The sequence below is a fragment of the Haplochromis burtoni genome, unplaced genomic scaffold (assembly GCF_018398535.1).
Source record: "Haplochromis burtoni strain Fernald_Lab_line unplaced genomic scaffold, NCSU_Asbu1 Contig_138, whole genome shotgun sequence".
Lineage (NCBI taxonomy): Eukaryota > Metazoa > Chordata > Actinopteri > Cichliformes > Cichlidae > Haplochromis > Haplochromis burtoni.
The window spans coordinates 898,285-917,088 of record NW_024582499.1 but is presented as its reverse complement, the minus strand read 5'-3'; the positions used below and the strand labels follow the sequence as shown (position 1 = coordinate 917,088).

General features: G+C 41.6%; 2 protein-coding genes across 5 annotated transcripts in view; both read right to left on the bottom strand.

Annotated features, from left to right (window-relative positions):
* pcsk1nl (proprotein convertase subtilisin/kexin type 1 inhibitor, like) overlaps positions 1–6,975 on the bottom strand; it is a 9,363-nt gene extending 2,388 nt beyond the window's left edge. Inside the window, exons 1-4 of the mRNA XM_005931126.2 lie at positions 6,843–6,975; positions 1,319–1,574; positions 790–1,033; positions 605–712 (exon numbers count right to left, since the gene is read on the bottom strand). Coding sequence (XP_005931188.1) covers positions 605–712; positions 790–1,033; positions 1,319–1,574; positions 6,843–6,896 — 662 coding nt within the window. The 5' untranslated portion in view covers positions 6,897–6,975. The remainder of the gene's footprint in view (positions 1–604; positions 713–789; positions 1,034–1,318; positions 1,575–6,842) is intronic.
* A 2,409-nt stretch (positions 6,976–9,384) lies between these two features.
* On the bottom strand, positions 9,385–17,723 carry LOC102305513 (synaptophysin). 4 transcript variants are annotated; one of them, XM_042224446.1, is made up of 8 exons: positions 17,524–17,723; positions 14,985–15,050; positions 13,013–13,137; positions 12,557–12,755; positions 12,293–12,484; positions 10,936–11,151; positions 10,542–10,635; positions 9,385–10,042 (listed from the first exon to the last, which is right to left on the bottom strand). In XM_042224446.1, the coding sequence occupies exons 1-7, from the start codon at positions 17,623–17,625 to the stop codon at positions 10,570–10,572; spliced, it is 966 nt and encodes a 321-aa protein (XP_042080380.1). In that variant the 5' UTR covers positions 17,626–17,723; the 3' UTR covers positions 9,385–10,042; positions 10,542–10,569. The 4 variants fall into 4 exon arrangements, with proteins under 4 accessions (XP_042080380.1, XP_042080381.1, XP_005931191.1 ...); XM_042224447.1 differs by having other exon boundaries at positions 9,385–10,024; XM_005931129.3 differs by having other exon boundaries at positions 10,555–10,635; positions 17,524–17,722.
* Between the last annotated feature and the right edge of the window lie 1,081 nt (positions 17,724–18,804).

Here is an 18,804-nt window from a genome sequence, read left to right as displayed (position 1 = left end):
CAGATCAGCTGAAACACTCAGTTTATTTAAATCCAGGTTGAAGACTCACCTGTTCTCAGCTGCATTTGACTAAAGCACCAAATCCTGTAAAGCACTGTTTTACTTTTAAGCTTAAATTTCAAAAGTTACATTTTAACTACTGATTTTATCTACTGTTCCTTTCTTTCTTTTTTTCCCATCTTAAATCATGCTTTTTATTTGTTTTGGATTTTTAATGTCTCTGTAAAGCACTTTGAAACCCTGTTTCCCTGTAAACCTTTGGATGTTCTCAATAAGTGTTAATATGTGAATAGAGGAAGACACAAATATAGATGTCTCAAATATTTGTCTAAAAATAATCAAAACATTTCAATATTTTAGGGTGGAAAACTTTCATTCAGAGAAAACTAATTCATTCTGTAATTAGTCATGCTAAATTAAAACTTTGTTCACATTGTTTTAAAATATTCTGATTCTTTCTCTCCATTTCTTTCTTTTCAAAGTACTTTCATTTAATAATTAAACTCACAGTTACAGTGGACTGATTTTTAAAAAAGAACTCTGTAAAGCTGCAGGTGGAGCGGACTGATCCATCGTTTATCCATTAACAAATTGGTGAGCTCACCTCAGGGCTTCCTGGTCTCGGCTCAGTCCTGATGCGACTCGTCCAGCCTGCTGACGTCTCTCCTGTTTCGCTCTTTCCAGCAGCGTCTGAGCGAGCCGGGGATCCATCCTGAGAAAATCATGCTTTATTATTATTGATTACTTTTTCTGTCTCCTACAGATTCTCAGCATGAAACTAAAATTTACCTGTCAAGCAGGGCCTGAGCAAGCTGGGGCTCCACAAGGCCCCACCAAGCGGCCCGGGGCCTCCCCATGCTCATCCCCCTTGCAGTCTCATCGTAGTCTGCAGGAGCAGGACCCTGGAAGTCCCTTGTGGGGCCCTGATCATCCTCCTCATCCTCCTCCTCCTCGACCACTTCCACGTCACCCGGACCGACCAGTCCTGCGCTCTCTGCCTCGCTCAGTAGGCGGAGCAGAGCTGCCAGGTAGGCTGTGGACATATTTGATTGGTGTACTTAGAAGTTGGTTTTCATTTTGCCTAAATCAGTATACTGATGATAAACTGATACGGAGAAACGTTAACAATGCAAATAATTGAAGTGATGTGAGGAAACAAAGACAAAATATTGTATTTTTTACCAATAAATTAATGAACATTTCTAGTACAAAGTCAGAATTTTTGTTCATATGTAAAACACTAAAAAAAGTAAACAAAGTTTCCCTGAAAATGAAAATCTCAATAAAAACATAAAAGAAAGGATTAAAGTTTCCTAACCCGCTCGCTGCTCCTCTTCCTGCTCCTTCCTCTGGTCTCTCTCCACCAATCGCTGCAGTGCCTGGTCCAAGCCCCGCCCCCTCCAGTCATCTGATTGGTAGTACAGGTCATTGGCCCTGCCTCCTCCCTGCATGGCAGGATATGACATCATCTGATCTTCATAAGGCAGCATGTTAGGGAGGTCTCTGCGCTGGCGTCTGACTCCACCCACTGACACATCCAAGCCGTGGCCCCCAGCACGAGCTGCAGGTAGAGACTGAGGGAGACAGACCAGAAGTTACAGCTTAGATAAACTTAAATTTTTATTCTCAGGGATTAAAAATAAAATCCATCTCATGAAAGAACAGATGCCTTCTGTCAGATTTAGCGAGTAGCTAATTTCCCTTTTCAGTAACTGAGCAGGTAGATACGAACGATATTAAATAAGGTATGAAATAATCACCACCAACATAAATACTTGACTTTCACTTGAGCTAATTTGAAACTTTGTCCATTATATGTGGCAGATTAACAGCTAATTGCTCAGCTTCTTTCCTCCATATGTGAACATGTCAACATCATCGGCATACAGAGCACGTGGAAGCTGAAAAACAGAGTGCCCGATATTGATCCGTGCAGCACCCACCAAGCAAACGAGGCTGAAACATTAACGTTGTGTCCCCTGCAAAACTGCACCAAGGACGTACAGATCTTGATGTTGTTTCCATGGTTACGGTCCTTTCAGATTGTGTCTTACAAAGCAAGAAATATTGATCAGGTTATTGCAAACAGAGCTTTTCCTTTGATGTAGCACCACTGATATGAACTAGCTGTGATCAGAGAGCCACAAAAAATATGCATGTATACATGTAATCATGTCCTTGTGTTGTGAACTGACTTCTCTCCATGTGCCTGGATGTCAACATTATAAATCTTTGAAGCAGTCTCCTTAAAGTGTTAATCGGTTAGTTAACTCAATATTCATTAGTGCTGAAGGTCAGGAGTTCGATTTCCCTGTGGTTGATTTGCTTTCAATGAGATTCTTACTTAAGAGAGAATAATTCCTTTTCATCTTGATTTAACCAATGAGCGGATGATAGAAAGCTAACTTTCCCTCTCCACAAAGTGTCGAAATGTTCACAGAAGGAAGGAAAGGTGTGAGAACAGATGTGACGCAGCAGTTTCTGTTCCTAAGTGAGTGTGTGTGAGACCGAGGAGGACTGATGCAGTGATGAAAGACAGCCGAGAGGGTTATCGATGAGCTGTCTGAGGCCTCGGGGTGATCGCATTTATATCAGACTCTCAGACCACGGTGATATTAATCAGTGAGCTGCACTTACAGTGACTCAGCAGCAGTGCTGGCTGTATGATTGCACTGAGAAATTATTGTTCTTCTATTTAGTATTCACATTGCAATTAATACTCGAGTTACCACTTAGATGTGCAACTGAGATGGATCTCACCACCACACGTTGCTGTGAAAAGCTCTTTGAGCTGCTTTCAACTAATTATGCTAATAATAAATAAGGCTTTGTGGTAATAACGGTGAACCTAGCATGCAGATTCACAGCTCCATATTTTTCTTCTCATACTCAATTACAGTAGCTTTGCCACCATAATCACCATTCATCTTATATTGGTTTTAGTTCATTTCTCCTGTGCTTTTATCCAGTTTTCTTCTGATTGGCTGCCCCTCCCAAACATCTGTGCTCATAGCCAGAGCTGTGTCGGAGACAGCTATATTAGAGATATCCCATATCAGTGGTGTCATCTGGGGAAAAGGCAGAGCATTTAGAGCAGTTTGGAGTCTGAGCCTTTGGCTCACAGGGATCATTTTTCATGCTCTGACTTCATTATTTCAAATTTTAACCATGCTTCATACAAATATCCACCATTTATTAAGAAATAAAACATTCTTTAAATCTACTATTTTTAAAAAACATCTGTGCTACATCTCACACAAACATGCTTGTACTGAACACGCCATCCAAATTTGGTAATATATTCTGCAGCACCACCTGGTGTTTCCACTCCTCCACCCCTGGCATCAACCTCTAGGCTCCAAGGGGATATTTACTTTTCACTTCCCAGTTCCTGTGCATCTCTTATTTTCAGAGAATGATGAGCCAAATGATCACCTCTAATTATACTCTGCTGCTTAAATCTAGGCAGGCATCTTTCTGTCATAAGTGTCTGAATGAAATGTGCTAATCCTCGTCATTGGGAGACAGTTATGTTGGCAGATGTGACGTTTAATGCTTAAGTGACAGTTACACATCAGTGCATCTGCGCTGATATAGAGCGACTCATGGGTAAAGTACCTAAAACTGCTCCTCAGTATGAAGAGTCTGAATAGGCTGCGAGCAATCTTTGCTCAGGATTAATGGAAGCATGAGAGAAAAATGCTTCAACAGCTTCTTTCACATGAAAGAAGCTGTCGCTTTGACTGTGAGATGATTAAATCTTCCATGCCAGGCGATCGCAGCAGACAGATCCGGGTTCATCCTGCTGCAGCAGCTTTAATTTCCAGCCGAGATGTGTCAGAGTTCTCGAACTAACACTGATTTACGATGATAATATGTCTCCGCCTGCAGCAGAGCAGCTTATTCCGGAGAGGAGGAGGGTTGTATCTGTGGCTCTGTGCAATGGTGAGACAGCGGCGTGATGAAGAGATGAAGGAGGAGGAGGTAATGAGCCCTCTGAGGAGAATAACTCTCTGACTCACTGTGGGATCCAGTATTTTCTGCAAACGTTAGAGCAGCTCTGACACGGCGCTCTGGGAGATTAAAACATCAGCATAAAAACCTAAAAAAGAGCTTTTCTTTGCTTTCTGTGCAGCACGGAGGGAGAATTTAGTCATATTAAGCCAAAATGTCCACATTTTCACATCATATATGATCTTTCACCATTTTCCAGACTGAACTGTGCACCGTATGGAAAAACACAGGTCCAGCAGATGTGTTATGGATTCTGCTCAGATATTCCATTTTCATAAGATGACAGCTCATAGCATCGTAACTTCCCAAAGACGAGGCAGGTGTCCAAATTACACCCTGCTTTATCCTACCATTTGACACCAATAAATAAGCCTTAACTGAGATCATAAACGCACAAGGACAATGTTTACTGAGGTCACAAACCAAAGAAGCAAAGGTCCAATTTCACATATACTTAATACAACCAGTCTGAGGTTTGAGACCTGAAGAGTCTCCCCCTGCTGGCTATTGGAAAGAATGCATGTTTAAGACACTTGCATCCATCTTTCAGACCCTGAATCCACAATCATCTATGGGTGAAACGTGATTATAAAGAAAAGTGAAGTTCTTCCAAAGTTAAAGAGCAAAATAATTCCATGTTAGGTGGCTGCAGGGGCGCCAGGAGAGTCTATAGTTCCCACAATCCAATGATCCAATGAAAATACACCGTCTCTGTGAGCTGACCGAGGTCGCATTTTTATTTGCTGTTTATTTTTATTCTGACCTGCTGGTTTGTTAGCTTTACCTGGTTAGAATTACAAAGATCATGGTTTGGGTTAAAATAGTATTAGATGTTTTTTCAGCGCTCAGGTTTCTCGGTTGCCTGGATACCTGATCACGCAACCCTTAAAAAGAAACTCATATTTCTAATGAGATGCATTTGTTTCAGAGTTGTGCTCTGTCTGTCTGTGGTACTCATCATGACTGTGAAAGTCACTTTGTTCCTCATGGAAGTGAAGCAACCAAGAAACCTGAGCTCTGAAAGAATCATCATATTTTTCATATTTCTGTGGCGCTACAGTAAGAAGGAAGAAGCTTTTAATGGGAGAGGAGCGAAAAGATCTTGTGTCAGACAGGATGAACTAATGGGCAGCATAAAGACCCAGTAAAAGGTTCAAAAAGAATTAATTTGGACTGAATCATGCAGATGTGTCATGCTGGAGATGGGCAAAATAAGCCACTCTAACTGTTTTTACACAAAATCAAGCTTTATTATCACAACCCTCATATTTATCTGGAAGTGAGGGGTCTCAGCAGAATGTGTTGTTTTCAGTCGTTACCCTGTAGTAGTTAGATAGAAGCTACGTATCTATAACGTTACTGATGTCGATCAACGTGCTGGTTGAATTCCCACAACCTACATGTCTGTGTAGCCAAACAGGTATGTAAACGGACACCATAATGGGACCATAAGTCCCACAAAAGTTAACAGTGCATGACATTATGCACAGGTCGAACGCTGTTGGACTAGACCAGTAAAGAGAATGGCAGCACTTTATCATAAGCATGAAAAGGTCAGATTGAAAAAGGGCAGGTAAAAGCAGAGAACTGACGGTTTGCTCAGGATGTTCTTTGTAAACAACATTTGTTCTCTAAGCTGAAGGAGCACCAAAAGCAAGGACATGAACAAGAGCAGCCCATGTTGTAAGCTGTTCCGTACATGTTTTACACTCCCCCCGGGTGACAGCACACAGCTGCTTATCACCTACAGACCGCCACGCCAGGATCTGTCGGTGAGTCTTTAAAACATGTTTAAAAATTAAAGTCCAGGATGATGATGTCAGTGTCTAAACCTCGGTAACAAAGTGAGCACTGTGTGCAGTACAGGTGCAGTTGTGTTGTTGTGCACATACTGAATAAAGATTACATAACTTTATTGTCACAGCGCCGTGAGACCAAATATAAATTTTCCCTCAGAGACAATAAACCTCATCTCTATTATCGCTCAGTCATTTAGGTCTGTATGCTCAGGGAAGCAAACCCTGTCCTCACAAATAATGAACAGCAGTGCACACACACACACACACACACACACACACACACACACACACACACACACACAGCGTCAGGCCAAACACACACACACGCAGAGCAGTCATTATGTGTCAGGAGACCTGCTGTATCCTGTGTAATCTACGGCCGTGTTGCTGTGGGTAACCGTCTCCTGTCGCTATGGTGACAGCAGCTGAAACGAAATGTTCTTCCTGACACAGCAGCTACCCACACACACACACACACACACACACACACACTCACACACACATCCACACACAAAAATAGACTCATGATTGTCCTGCTATCTTTGAGAGGACCCACGGTGAAATGATGCATCTGAGGGTCCAAACGCAGACCCTGGACCTGGTTCTGACCTGGTTCTGACCTGGTTCTGGTTCTCTCCGAACATCTAAAACTCAGTTTGATCTTCACGTAGATGCCGCAGCCTCACAACATCTCAGTTTCTCTGCACTGATTTCCCTCATCTGTTAATCAATACCCAATCAATGAAGTAGAAAACAGAAGACAGGCACACATACAGATGTGTGTGTGTGTGTGTGTGTGTGTGTGTGTGTGTGTGTGTGTGTGTGTGTGTGTGTGTGTGTGTGTGTGTGTGTGTGTGCTGACAGGTAGAAGATAAACAGCAGTGACATTGTTTTGCATCAGTGTCAGGTTACCGTGATGATGCAGCACCGTGGAGATGAATGGCTGGATAAACACACATGCGACACATATGTAAACATGCTCTCTCTCTCTCTGTATGTGTGTGTGCCGTCGGTGGGACTCGTCCTTACCTGAGTGGTGTGGATCAGAGCAGTGCTGAGCAGCAGGAGGCCGAGAGACGCCATGCTACAGGCCGAGCACACACACAAACACACACTGAGGCAGGATGCAGACACTCCTCTGATAAAAGGGAGGAAGGGGGGAGGGAACAGAGAGAGGGAGGAGCGATGACTCAGGACAGAAGGCGAGAGGAGAAAGGAAAGAGAAGGAGGCGACAGGGAGGGATTTTGAGATGGAATAAGATAATAACAGAAGACAGAGGACAAAATAGGATGTGATGAAAAATGGAAGAACTAAGAATTATGGGAGTGAATAAGGTGGGAGAAAAAAATAATTGAAGGACATAAGGAAGGAGATAAGAAGACACAGAAAGCGATAAGTTCTTAAAAGGGGATAAGTTTGGCTGTAAGGGCATAAGGAAGGAGTTGAAGTAAGGAGGTCGATGTGGACACAAGAAAATAAAATACGGGAATAAAATTTCAGAAATGAGACAAAGGGACAACGGAGGAGAAAACAAATGTAAAAAGTGGAAATAAATAAGATAAGGAAGGTAATAAGAAATGGGACAAGTAAGAAAATCAGTACATAAGGGAATGCAAGAAATAGGAAAGAGGGGGTGAGGGAGGAAAATGGGAAAAGGACACGAGGAGAAAAGGATATAAAGTGTATAAAACAAAAAGGGGCAAGGATTAAGATTAGGACGTAAGGGGCGGCATGACGAAGGAAAGAAATAAGAAATAGTGTGGAAGAAGTAGCTACAGAGATAAGGAATTAAATAAACGAGGAGATAAGGAACAGGTAATATAAGAACCAAAGCAAAGAAGTATGTATTTCCATAACAAGGAGAGAAGGATATATGGAAGTTGCTAAGGATGAAGAGAAGGACACAACAGACTAAACACAGAAGAACCAAAAGATGCACCAATGGAGACGAAAAGACTGACCCAAGAAGAAGAAAAAGAAAAGGAAGGATCACTTTTTTTCACAGAAACATTTGATTGGCTGGCGGAAGACAAATAAAAACAAACGTAAAAGAAAAGCAGCAACACTCCAAAACAGCTCACTGACTAAAACATCCATCTGAAGATTTATAGCCAATAACTGAGATCCTGTCAAAGGGCAGAAAGCCACGGAGGAAGCTTTTAACAGAAACACTTCCTTTTTTTATAGCACAATCTTCATCCTTTTTACAGCTGCCCTCACGTCCTCCTCAAATAATCCTCTGAAATTCCAGATTCATTGACTTTCTGCTATTACTTCTCCTCTCTCATTTTCTTCAATCTTGAGCACATCATAGTATTCCTTACAACCTCTCAGCTCACTCTATTCACTTCCATCTCTATCCTTAACCACTCTAACCTGGCTCACATCCTTTTGCAGCTCGACCTCTACACCTCCATCACATTCCGTACTTCCTCATTCCACCACCAAGTCTTCCTGCCCTCTTGCATACACCGAACACCTTCTTGGCAGTTTCTCTCACCACATCAGCTGTACTTTCTCAGTTATCTAGTAACTCGTCACTAACACTCAGTCTTTTCCCTGAACTGTCGCCAAATTCTTCCGTCTTCAGCTTTCATCATTTAAGCCTTGTCTTTGCCTTCACTCTCCTTTTCTTCTTGACAATGATGACCTCATTACCTCTGTTCCTTTAACCCTTTCTCTACCACTTCATCCAGTTACTCCAGAATTCCTCTCTTTCAGCATTCAACATTAGCCATTTGACTTCAAGCATCAACATTTAAAATCCCTGCTCTCACCTTTCTTTCTCTCTCACTGCCTCCTAACATGCCACCCCCCTCTCCTCTTTCCTTTGTCTTTGGCTAACAGCAGCACAGTTTTCATTGACACCCTGTAGGCCAACAGCGCCAAAGGCATTTGTAGCCAGCCCGGGCCTGACAGGCTGATTTTTGACGACTCGTTTGATTTGGCAAAGATTTTTTGCCAGACGCTCTAGTGCACAGGTGTCGAACTCCAGGCCTCGAGGGCCGGTGTCCTGCAGGTTTTAGATGTGCCCTTGATACAACACAGCTGATTTAAAGGTAAATAACCACCTCAACATGTCTTGAAGTTCTCCAGAAGCCTGGTAATGAACTAATCATTTGATTCAGGTGTGTTGACCCAGGGTGTTATCTAAAACCTGCGGGACACCGGCCCTCGAGGCCTGGAGTTTGACACCCCTGCTCTAGTGGGTGCGGCACTATGGCGTTTGGCCAGGTTTCAAACTACATTCTCTTCTCAAAACGATTTCTCTTATTTAATCACAATAGTTGACATTTTGTTTGGACATTTTCTACTGACAGCCACATCATTCTACATATGAACAAAACACATACAATATCCCAAATCCCTGTCGCCGCTTTAAACAAAATCTCATCTAAACACGCACCACCCAGCACTCTGAGGCGGATGCTCTGATCCCCTCTGGATCATCGACCTCTGGGCCACTCTCACTTCCTCCTGGTAGAGACCACCTTCAACTCAGATTCATTCTTTAAACTTTTGTCGAAAAGAAGTTTAAAACTCAAAAATGACAACCAGAGAAGAGCAGAGTTCATAACAGATCAGTTTATTGAACTTCCACAAACAGCCGACGAAACAAAGAGAGCGCAAAAGCTTGTTTTTAAATGTGTCAAACTTTCTTTTATTACACCATTAAAACTCATTCAAGATTCTGGATCCATCCTTCTACCGTTTAAAAACACGTTTTAAACTGTGCACAAAACAAATGCAAAGTGTTGGTTACAAAGCATAAATGCTCTTGCAAAAGTCTAATATGATTGTCAGTGAGTTCATGTTCATATACGATTCAGTAACCATATAGACTGCAGATACATTCAGATAATAAGCAGGCAGAACACCATTATCATATAGATATACACCATATAGCAGGTCATGTAACAGTGGATAGGGCAGATTAGCACTAAATAAGAAGTAGTTCAGTATGTGTTATATATTTGTTCAAAGTGATCTATTCAATACAACTGATTAATGTGTGTGAGTCCTATCAGCACTGTCACTGGTTACAGGTTACTATTTGTTATGGATGTCTTGGTGGTTAGCTTTTATTAATTATTTATACATCAGTTTGTTATGGTAAACATCTAAACCTCTTTTTCCTCATCGATCTCCATGGAGTGTTGCATTGTGGGTAGATTGCAGGTGGCTCACTGTTGGCTTGTTACGACGCTTCCTGTGAAAGAGAAACAAACTGGAGACATTTTCTCATATAAGAGCAACTTCTCAAATTATCATGACCTAAAAAGTTTGAATGTTTTGCGTCAGGGAATTCAAAAAAAGCATCATTAAGCAAAAAAAAAAAAGATTAAATATTTTGCATCAGCATGATTTGAATGAACATATATTTGTACAAGAATACACACCACACGAACACGATACTAGGCATATTTAACGGTCTCAGGATGCAGCTTGCTTAACCTATTATGCTAGCTAGTTGATACCTTTGCACTCCACCTTTTAGTTCAAACATGAAAACTTCTGGTTCTAAACCTCAGACAGGATAACACTAAACTCTTAAAATCAAGTTTTATTCTTTTAGTGCTACAGCGCCCCCTGGTGTGTGGATGCTCTAGTTCGTGTTTTTTTGTTTTTGTTTTTTAACAAGAATCAAGTTACTGATTAATCAAGAAGAAATGAATTCAAAGTGCTATAATCTATATAGTGCCACATGTAAAATATACTAAACATACTTCACTGACTCACCCTCTTCCTCACAGCTCACATGTGATTGGAGAAGGAAGTCGGCGCCCCCTGCTGGTTGGAGCCCTGACTGTACTGCACGTCCTGGAGGAGGCAAGAAAACAAAACAAAAACCAGGACAAATTCAGCCTGTAACTAATCATTATTTTCATTAGTTCGGTTTATTTACTTAACTGATGGCTGTAACTATGAAATGTTTGGATTTCGGGCAAGTCATCAGGAGCCAAAATAAAACATGCAGAGCGACCCCTTGTGGCAACAATGCAGTCAAAGGTAGCTAGCTAATCAATCTTTGATTAACTAGCATCACATCATCTAGTCACAGACCTTCAGGTGTGCGTTTACCTGCTGCAGCATTTTGTTTCCTGAGCATTGTCTTCTCACCTGGGGATATCCCTCCTGGCTGCAGTCAGGTGAGTGGCCTGCCTGTTTGTTGGTGTATGTTTCTTGTTCGTTGGCCCCCTGCTTGACGTGGGCATCAGGTGCAGCAGGTTTCTCCTGAGGAGGCGGAGCCAACACGGAGTCAGCGATGATGCCCGTCTCCCTATAGATGAACCAGAGGTTTCCCGCCCACAGCACCAGGTTAATGAAACCAAATGCCTGAGATGGGAGACAGTGAAGGTCAACCCTGGAGTCTCCGTTTAGATGTAGATTCAAAACTTTATCAACACAGAATAGAAGAATAGAATAGAAAAACCTTTTATTGTCATTGTACAAGCACAATGAAATTATGGGACATTACGAAACATCTTAACGAAGAACGTTCCAAAGTTCTCAAATTCAAATTCAGGCAGATTTTTGTTGCTAGAGTTGCAGTTTCTCTAATAGCCACTCGAAGCCCACTCCAGAAACTAGTCAATCCCAACAGACTTCCATGTTAAAACACCTTTGCAGTAGAAAATATCATGTTTACAAAAGGGTTTAGTTTCCATAGCCAGTTTCACCTTTTAGAAATGTTACTGGGGAGGAGTTAAAAAGAAGTATCAATGTTTTAAATTATATTATGGCTTCAAAGTATGAATGACCTACCTGTCACTCAGCCACACTGAGTGACAGGTAGGGCCACCAGTTCTTCAGTGTGTGGTCGCATTAAAAGACAAATTGTGTGTCACACTCGGATGTTTTTGGATGCACAGATATTTGAGCCTCAAAGCTCCTTTCTTTAGTACAAACATTAGCTGAAATAAGTAAATGTAACATATTTTCAGAGATTAGTCTAATGATGCCACAGTCAACATTACCAGCTACTCTGATCTAGCAAGGGTTTTGCCATGTCAGCATATTTTCTTGCTATGCACCCTGGACATGGAGTAATTTACAGGTCTGTCTACCTGACACTAAGCCATCTCACTTTTTCTGTCTCTTTATAATAGTGAAGTAAAATCGTACATAAATGTCAGCAATAAGCTTGTCCTTCATTTGTGATTGTCGGTGGCGTCAGCAGAATGTAAGGAGGGTGTGTCAGAAGATCTCTGCCGATCAGTTTACATCGGTTTTGGCAGCGTGTGCAAGGAAAGCTTGATCCTCATTTATTAACCATTTTGATATTTTCAGTTCAATAATTGCAGTTTAGTTAATGAATCACATTTGAAAATTGTGGCTTCTTTGTTTTGGATGTTTCTCAGTAATATTCTGTGCTTTATTGGTCAGTACTGACTCTCCAGTGTTGGCACCAGTAAGTTCTGAGTTTCCCCGTCCTGATGACGATCAGAGCTGTGCCCAGGCCCAGTGAAAGTCTTACCACAGAGGTGTTCAATCCAGACATAACCGGGTCGTGGACTTCACGGCATCTGTTCTCATCATCTTCACAGGCATTGATCATAGTGATGACTTCATCTGGGTTGGTCGCAGTCTTCACGTTGGACAAACCTTTGGCCCAGGCTGCCGAACTCACCAGCCACATGAAGGCAAACACTCCGGTGACTCCCAGGTCCTGAAACGGCACAAAGACAGAGTGAGGGAGGTTATTCAGAGGTCAACTGGGAAGTCGGGTGGCTGTACTTACGATCAGTGGGCCCTTGTTGTTCTCCTTGTACTTTTCAAAGAAGAAGACGTAAATGCTGAGAGCCGCCGTAGAGTACAGGAAGGCGAAGACGCCGATGGTGACAAAGAATTCGGCCGAGGAGGAGTAGTCGCCAGTCAGGAAAACCCGTTCTTTATACTCAGACTTACAGGTGGGGGCATCGAAATACTCCTGGTGGAGTCTGACAGAGGAGTTTAAAATTTCCCTGTTAGTGAAGGTGATCTTTCACCAAAGTGATAAACAATAACTAACACGCAGATAATAACTTCAGAGCTTTGATGTTCAGAATGAACCACTAAAGAGACAAAAAACACCCAGGAGGGCTGACCGATATCATTTAAATAAACCAGGATAGTGCTGCATCCTCTAAATACTATTTGAAAGAATTTTAAATAGGTCAAAGTCAGTTTCAGAGTTCACAGAGTTTTTTGTTCTGACCTGAAGGGATACTCAAACTCCACCTCTATACTGAGGTCGCTCTGCACCCAGCTCTTGCACTCCACCGCAATCTTGAACATCCCGGAATAACTGCCACAGGTGGAGAAGGCGAAGATGGCGAAGAGCTGGAAGAAAGAGCAACAACACATCACAAGCTGTGGAAACAGCTCACAGTCAGAGCGGGCTCAGGTGAGCCTGAACTGCAGTAGGCCTCTGCATTTCATTTTTACTTTTGTACTAAAAAGGCTTTATTTTAAACATGTTAAAATCATATAACAAACATAACAATCATGATAACATGTTCAAAAAGGAGCAGAAAGACACATAATCTTAATCCCACCACAAAACGTGCTGTGTTTCTATTGGAATACTTAATTTCCAATAATAATTAAAAATTAAAAATAATTAAAAAGACTAAAACTAACAGTGACACTAAACGTATAAATAAAATGCATCAAAACTATAATAACTGATGCACAGATTGTAGGCGTGCTCACTGAAGGAACAATCCCATTAAATCTTCTTTATTTTAGCCTGTTGTTTTTTCCCATTTTGTCTATTGTGTGTCTTCAGTTCATAACAACAAGTTGCGTCAGAGTGTCACCCAGGGCTTTTGTACTTTTGACAAATTAATTCAGCTCCTACAGTGGAAAAGAAAACCTCTGGCAATGCGACAAATTAAAATCGGAATACTGAAGAATCTCTGACATTATTGTGACAATTGGCCTTTTAGCAGTTGGTGCAAAAATCCAAATTTTAGTTAGTCAAACTTTACTTTGGAATTTTCTTGTAGATTCAACAAAAGAAACTGGAACAAACGTGTTTTTTCGACAAGCTGCAAGCATCAAACTGCCTAAAGATGCAGTTTAAAATAAAGTTTTGTGCTACACATAGATACAACACTGATTCATCCCTTGTGTTGAGTGCATTTGTATGCTTGAATGATTCATATTTATGTGTTAATTAGTTTAAAACAAAAAAAACCCCATTCCTCTGAAAATGGTCAGGTAAGGGGAAACAATGCGATGTTCAAAGAAAAACGGGAGAGGCCGGGAGAACTACAAGAAGTGTGGGGTGGCTCAAGACTTTTGCACAGCACTGCACTTCTTTAATATGATGCAGCTTATAAAGGCTGTACTGTAGGTTGGGTTTCTCTTTTTATCCTGTCTTCCTTCTCTCACACCAGCCAGTTGTGGCAGATGGCCCCGCCTCAGAGGTTTCTTCCTGTTAAAAGGGAGTTTTTCCTTCCCACTGTCACCAAAGTGCTTGCCTATAGGGGGTCATATGATTGCTGGGGTTTTCTCTGTATGTATTATTGTACAATATAAAGCGCCTTCAGGCGACTGTTGTTGTGATTTATATAAATAAAATTGAATTGAATCCTCCTCATTTGCAGTTTATAAAGAGTTTAGAAGAAAAAAAGAGTCCAATTAACAAACACTGGTAGCAGGAAGATCTACAGAGTCTGCAAAAAGACATCAGCGCACCATTAAGTTACTAAGTTAAATTATATTAAATACTGTCAAGTTTTCCCCCTTAAATTTATACAAAGTTATCTGAATCTGCAGTGAACCGGTGTCTTTTCCATAGAGGAAGAGTAAGAAAACGTTTAAAGCCACCACCCTCTCCCTACAGCGCCCCCTGCTGTGTGCTGGAATCTACAGTTTCTGTGTAACAAGTAAGCTCGCTCATTAAAACCTGCATCATAAAAGCGGCATTCAGAATTCTACAACAAACTAAGAATATATTGATATAGACCATAAAAGTGTCTTTCATGTGTGTGTGTCCAAAGTCCTGTGTTATGCAGATGTGCATAAACTCTTCATATGATGATACTCGTGCTTTCCCGTATGGTGAATTATTAAATTCTGCCTATGATGTTTCCGAGCTTTAAACATCAACGTGAACTCAGTTACACATCTGTGCTGTGGTTGCAGTTTTTGTGGTGCAGCTGTTGGTCTGATGGACTCACCCATTGTAGGACCTTAATGAAGCCCAGAGGAACCTTCAGCACCCCAAACCGACCTCGGGTCACCAGCTGCAGACAGGCAGATAAAAAAAAAAGCAGCAGGTAAAATATTTTCATTTTAGCAGCATGGTGAAAAACAGAAAGACTAATGACCCACTGTTCACGTGCACGTTTATTCAGGGACGTCAGATCATCAGAGTCAATAACAAAAATGACAAAAACAAAACACATTTTTATAAAAGCTTTCAGCTAGTTCATTCAAACCCAGCATCCGTTTACATTCCAGATGTAGGGTCAAAATGATAAACTTGGTCCAGCTGGGCACCTGTAGACTCACCTTTAGATCCAATTAAAAGAATAAAAGGGATGGTAGTGGCCAGGTGATGAGCGGTGCCTGGTTTCCTCCAGACAGTTCAATCTTTATCTCATCAGACCAAAGAGTTTTGTTTCTCATGGTCTGAGAGTCCTTCAGGTGCATTTTGACAAACTCCAGGTGGGCTGTCATGCGCCTTTTATTGAGGAGTGGTTTCCAGCTGGCCACTCGACCATACAGGGCTGATTGGTGGAGTGCTGCAGAAATTGTTGTCCTTCTGGAAGGTTCTCCTCTCTGTAGCACTGCAGGAGCTCTGTTTGAGGGACCATCCCTCCCTGATAAATGTCCTTCTACCCTGATCACTAAAATTGGCCGGGCATTCATAAGAGACACCATAGGAGGGAGAGTCCTTCTTCTTATGGTTGTTGTAGACTTCTATACTCTTTGGGACCTTCAATGCTGCAGAAAGAACCCTTAGCACAAATCAAAGGGTTTGTGCACATACGCAAAGTATATATTGTAAATATAGATTAAATATGGTGTAAATGAGGTGCAGGGCCACCAGACCTAAACTTTTGGGTTGAATATAACTGAGTATTAATTCCAGTCTTTATATTATTCAGTGTATATTTGTCATAAAAACAAACACAGCGACAATGAAGCAAAGGTGTAACTCAAAGAGGAGGTGGGGGCCGATGGGTTGGATGGCGGGGGCCACCAGCTTCTACATATATCACAAACACACACACATCACAGTAGGAGTACCTCATATACTCCACATGCTCTTCTCTCCTAACTTCTCTATAAAGCACAAAAACAAATTGTTGCATAGTTGACGTCAACAGTTCATGGTCATTCTGCACAAATGACCGGGAGCGAGGTCAGAAAGTACCGGTAATGTGCTCCCCAGCATCCATCGAAACTGTTCAGAAAAGCGTCTATTTTAACCAGCGTAGTGTCACATGACGAAGAAACACCTGCAGCTAAAATTCAGTTCATAAGGAAATTCATTCAGTTCATCTGTACTGCATAAAAATGTTAGGCTTTGGTCCCCGAGAGAAAACCGTGACTTAAACACATAGTGGACTTCTTGTAAGGTGCCCACACACACGACCACCTTAGGAATATGAACATCCAGTGTGACGCAGAGGATGGCCTCCATTAATAGTCACAGTGACTGAGCTGCTTGGACTGGTTGGTTGGACGTAATGAGCAGTCATGAGAGTTCCTGTCGCCTTTCTATCAGCTTAAAGCATCCTGGTCATTCTCCTCTGACCTCTGCCACCAACAAGGCTTTTTACCACAGTGAACCGCCTCTCACTGGATGTTTTCTCCCTTTTTTAAGATTGTTGTCTGTAAACCTTAGAAATATCCGTGTGTCAAAGTCCCAGCAGATCAGCAATTTCTGAAATACCAACGTGGCTCACACCAACAACCATGCAACGCTCAAAGTCACTGAAATCACCTCTCTTAGGCTGGATTTCTTTAAACATCAGCTTAGTTTTATTGTCTGAAAAGGTTTAGTTTTAATTTTGTTTTTATTTGTTTCAATGTCAGTTTTTTTTTTTTTAAGATACGTGATTTGGTTGTGCTGCAGGAAGTCATTGAGTGTGTGCAGGAATGGGAGGGGGCTCTTGTTGTTGTTGTTGTTAGGGAGCTGGAGAGTGAGTTGTACCGGAGGACAATCCTCGGGATTAACGGCCCGTTTTTCTGTACCTCCTCAATAAACCGTGGTGAGAACAAACCTTCTGGTGCTCGAGAGCTTGCGAACGTTACAATATATATATATATGCACAGCATGAAAGATGGGAGCTTAATTGCGCATCACCGCGGTCAATGATCCGGCTTATATTTGTTTACCTTGAAAGCTTCAGCAAAATCCTGAATGCATCATTAAATCACACCTTAAGCTTCTTTACTTGATAATTTATCATGATCAATTTGGATAAAAGCTTTTGATTGTTAGAAGAAAGAAATATAATCGTGTTTTGTCTGTTCGTTTACACGAAGTCTCGAATCAGTGCCTTTGAAAGAAAATCAGGTTAAAAAACAAACAAACAGAAAAAGGTCGTTATATCTTTAATCGTTTTATTTTCTTCCTGTCATGCCCAAGTGGGCATTTCCGTCTTGAACGCAGCTCCTTTCTTCCGTCGTGTAGTTTTTTTTTTTTTATTTTTTATTTTTTTACCAGTAATCCAGTTTTTTGTTTCCATAAATGAGCACACTGACCGTATTCACTGCTTTCTCCAGATCCCTGGTGTCGGGTAACGGGGTTTTCCATTGGTTTGGCTTCGGAGCGACTCCTTGGGTGTTGGTTTTCGGTGCAACCATGCTGTATCATTAGTCGGTGTAGTTCTCCAGTATGCAGGATGTAATGTGGGTGTGGCCGTCTTCGGGAATTGATGCTGGATACAGTGCCCCCCCCCAACCCCCTAAACAGTTCTGTGTTTTTGCAAGCGTTGATCAGAGTTTTCCTTTTATTCTGATTTTTTCTGTGATGCAGTGATACTGCTCAGCAGGGGCGTTTCTAGGATCACACTTTAAAATCATAATGTGCCGTGCAGTTAACATTAATGGACGGTTCCGTTTTCAAACATATTCTGCCTTGTCTCACCAACCTCACATTACAGTGTTACTTTAAAATGCAACTTAATCAGAGGGATTAACTACTGTAGTATCCAAAAAACATTTAGATCGAAAAATCAAAAATTCAATATAACAGTGCTTTAGGCTCGACCTGTTCATCAACAAATAATAAAATATTCAGTCAGAACTTTATTCACATGATGAACTTGAGTGGCATCCCACTATTAATCCATAGACTTTAAAATGATGTTTGCTCACCCTTTGCAGCTATAACAGTTTCAACTCTTCTGGGAAGGTTTTTCACAAGGTTTTGGAGTGTTTATGGGAATTTTTGACCATCATTCCAGAAAAACATTAGTGAGGTCAGACACTGATGCAGGACGAGCAGGCCTGGTTCACAGTCTCCGCTTCAACTATTCTGGTGGGTCCAGGTCAGGACTCGGCGCAGGCCAGTCATATTCTTCCACACCAAACTCTCTCACCCTTGTCTCTCTGGACCTTGCTCTGTTCACTGGTGCGAGGCATGTTGGAACAGGACCACCAGACTAGTCCATCGCTAGATAGAGAAGAGTGATTTGTCACTCCAGAGAACATGTCTCCACTGCACTAGAGTCCAGTGTGCTTTACTCACTGCATCTCACCCGCTGATGTAAGGCTTAGGTGCAGCTGCTCAGCCATAGGAACCCATTCCATACGGACGTTTCTTGAGCTAATCTGAGGGCAAATAGGAGTTTGGACGTCTGTAGTGACTGACTCTTGTTAGATTATAATATTATTTTATGCCATGTTATACCCCTAACGAAAGATTGTGAATTATTATGTAGTTTTAGTTTGCATTATTCTCCTGAATTAGAAGAAGCTGATAACTATTGCATTCGTTAAACTGATTTGCATTACATTAGACTGCTGATTTATTGTGGATGA